A 3016-nucleotide genomic window follows, 5' to 3' on the forward strand; every position below is an offset into this window, starting at 1 on the left:
TTGGGATGGGGGACCACCCTCCCCCGGGACCGGGACCCTTTGGGATGGGGGATCTTCCCCAGGGACAGGGACCCTTTGGGATGGGGGATCCCCCTCTGGAGACAGGGACCCTTTTGGGGTGGAGGATCTCCCCAGGGACAGGGACCCTTTGGGATGGGGGATCCCCCCAGGGACAGGGACCCTGCGTTATGGGACCCATCCCTTCTCCAGGATGGGAGAGACCTTCGGGGTACAGGACCCTCCAAAGACTGGGACCTGTGTGGGGCCTGAGCATCCCCCCACGGTCCCTGTGCCAGGGGACACGTGTGTCCCCTGCCCCAGCAGGGTCTGCACCCTGCTGACCCTGGGAAGGGGACAGGGGGATGGTGCTGAGTGCCACCTTCACCCCAAACTGCCCCCTCACTGGGGACGGGTCCACCCGGAGCAGGAGGTCCAGGGTTAGGGGTGTCCCTGGATGCAGGGGACCAGGGCTGGGGTTTGGGGACATGGGACTGGGGACAAGGGCTGGGGTTTGGAGACAAGAAACTGGGGACTTGGGGTCCAGGGACTGGGGATGAGGGGACAGGGATTGGGGAACTGGAACTGGGGACCGAGAACTGGACCCTTGGGATGAGGGACAAGGGATTGGGGAACTGGAACTGGGGACCGAGAACTGGACCCTGGGGATCAGAACAAGGGGTTGGGGACCAAAAACTGGACACTGGGGATCAGGGACAAGGAGTTGGGAATTTAGGACTACGGACTCCCGGAGCAGGGGCTGAACCCCTCCCTCCCAGGAGGGGACACAGGAGGGCTCAAGGTCCCTGACACAGCGGGAGCCACCAAGCTGTCACCGCGTGCAGCAGCCACTCCTGCAGCGAGTTTGTGCCGTTCTCAGCCCGCAGCTCCCGGGGCTCCTTCCCTGCTCCTAATTTCCCGGCGCAAGCGGAGCTGATTTATGGGAGTTTGACACTATTTTAAGCGTGCGCCTCCGTTTGCCGCTCGCCCTGGTTTTAATTACCTCGGCTCTCGCGGCAGGGCAGCGTTCCCGGGGCACAGGCCTGGCCCTTGTTATCCTTGGAAAACCGGGAGCGCGCTTGCGGCCGCGGCCCGGGGCCGGCGTAAAAATAGGCGCAAAACCCACGGTAAAAGGAAGGGGGGGAGGGGGCCCCCAAAAAAAAAAAAAAAAATTCAAAGAGAAAAAGCTGAAAAAGCCACAAAGTGGGTGAAGGGATAAATTTAAAAAAAAAAAGAAAAAGAAATTAAAGTAAAGGGAGACCTTGGGGTGATGGGGGTGAGGGGGCTCAGCCCGCGCAGCTGAAAGCCATGACGGGTATAAAAGCAGAGGAAGTCGCCTGGGGAGGGGGGAGGCCGCAGAGTAATTCGATTAAAAGGCCATAAAGGCAGAAGGAGCCGAGATTGGGGGCGGGGGGACGTGGGGGGGGGGGCCCAGCCACCAGAACAACCCCCCTGTCAGCCCCTGGAGAAGCCCCTGGGAGGGTGACGCTGGGCTGGGCTGGGGGGACACGGGGTGGTCTCAGCTCTGCGGGGGGAAACTGAGGCAAAGGGGAGGGGGAGCATCGGGGGTGATGGGTGGCACGAGGGGCTGGGGGCAGCTGGGGGGTGGGCGCTGCTGGGTGCCCCCCTGCCCCAATACTGGTGCCCACAGTGCTGGGCATCCCCTTGCACCGAGTGCCCCATCACACCGGGTGCCCCCCGAGACCGGTCACCCCGTGGAACACGGTGCCCCCCACACCCTTAACACCCCCTCCTCCTCTCCCACAGGCTGCTGAGCACCATGGCCGTGAGCCCCCGCTGACATCACCCCCCCGCACACCTCGGGGTGCTCCCACTGCCGCCCCCCGACACCTTGGGGTGCTCCCAGCGCCGCCCCCATGGGTGACTCCTACGCTGCCGCCTTCCCCAGCGCCCCGGGGCTGCTCTCGCCCTCCGCCAGCCCCCAGGCCTCCCCCGGCCCCTACGGCCCCGACTACGGCCCCTTCGGCCACCCCTTCCCGGCCCCCTCCGGCACTCAGGAGGTGCTGGGAGCCCCCGTGGTGGTGACAGCCAAGGGACACCCCCCTGGCGACTGCCTGCCGGGGGTCTACCCCTCGCTGGAGATGCCGCATCCCTACGGCTCCTGGTACAAGGGCGGCATCGGCGGGGGGCTGCCGGGGGGCTCGGGGCCAGCGGCCCCTTCCTGGTGGGACGTGCACCCCAACGGGGGCTGGCTGGGGGGGCCCGCGGGCGCCGAGGGGCTGCAGGGCTCGCTGCAGGGCCAACCTACCCTCAGCCCCCCTCTGCCCACCTACGGCTCCGACTTCGGGGCTCTGAACCCCCCGCCTTACACCAACCCCCCCCGCCGCGCCCCCCGCCCCCAAACCCAACCCGGGCGAGGCCCCGAAGGGTCCCCGCGGCGGCTCCTTAGGGGGTCGCCCGGCCTGCGATTGTCCCAACTGCCAGGAGCTGGAGCGGCTGGGGGGGCCCGGGGGGGCCCGCAGGAAGCCGGTGCACAGCTGCCACATCCCGGGCTGCGGGAAGGTGTACGGGAAAGCCTCGCACCTGAAGGCTCACCTGCGCTGGCACACGGGCGAGAGGCCCTTCGTCTGCAACTGGCTCTTCTGCGGGAAGCGCTTCACCCGCTCCGACGAGCTGGAGCGGCACGTCCGGACCCACACGCGCGAGAAGAAGTTCACCTGCCTGCTCTGCAGCAAACGCTTCACCCGCAGCGACCACCTCAGCAAGCACCAGAAGACCCACGCGGACCCCGGCCCCCCCAAGCCGCCCCCCGGCGCCGAGCAGCCCCCGCCCGCCGCGTCCCCCCGCCAGCCGCCCGCCTCTCCCGGCAAAGACGCCGGGAGTCCCGAAGCCGGGAGTTTGTTGGAGATTTGAGCCTTTCATCCTCCATCCTCATCCTCCTCCGCGCCGCTGGGGATATTTATTACGGGGTGCTGCCCCCACCCCCACTTCTCCCCAGATCTCCCCCTATCCCTCCTCCCCCCCCTCCAATTCCTCCCCAGCTCCTCGTTAGCCATTG

General features: G+C 67.0%; 1 protein-coding gene across 1 annotated transcript; it reads left to right on the forward strand.

Annotated features, from left to right (window-relative positions):
* Positions 1-1874: 1874 nt before the first annotated feature.
* SP7 (Sp7 transcription factor) lies at positions 1875-2957 on the forward strand. Its single transcript, XM_027670039.1, is given in 2 exon segments — positions 1875-2333; positions 2335-2957. Coding segments are annotated over 2 exon segments (996 nt in total). The 3' UTR covers positions 2872-2957.
* Positions 2958-3016: the final 59 nt, after the last annotated feature.

Source organism: Corapipo altera, unplaced genomic scaffold, assembly GCF_003945725.1.
Source record: "Corapipo altera isolate COAL_440 unplaced genomic scaffold, ASM394572v1 213, whole genome shotgun sequence".
Taxonomy (NCBI): Eukaryota; Metazoa; Chordata; class Aves; order Passeriformes; family Pipridae; genus Corapipo; species Corapipo altera.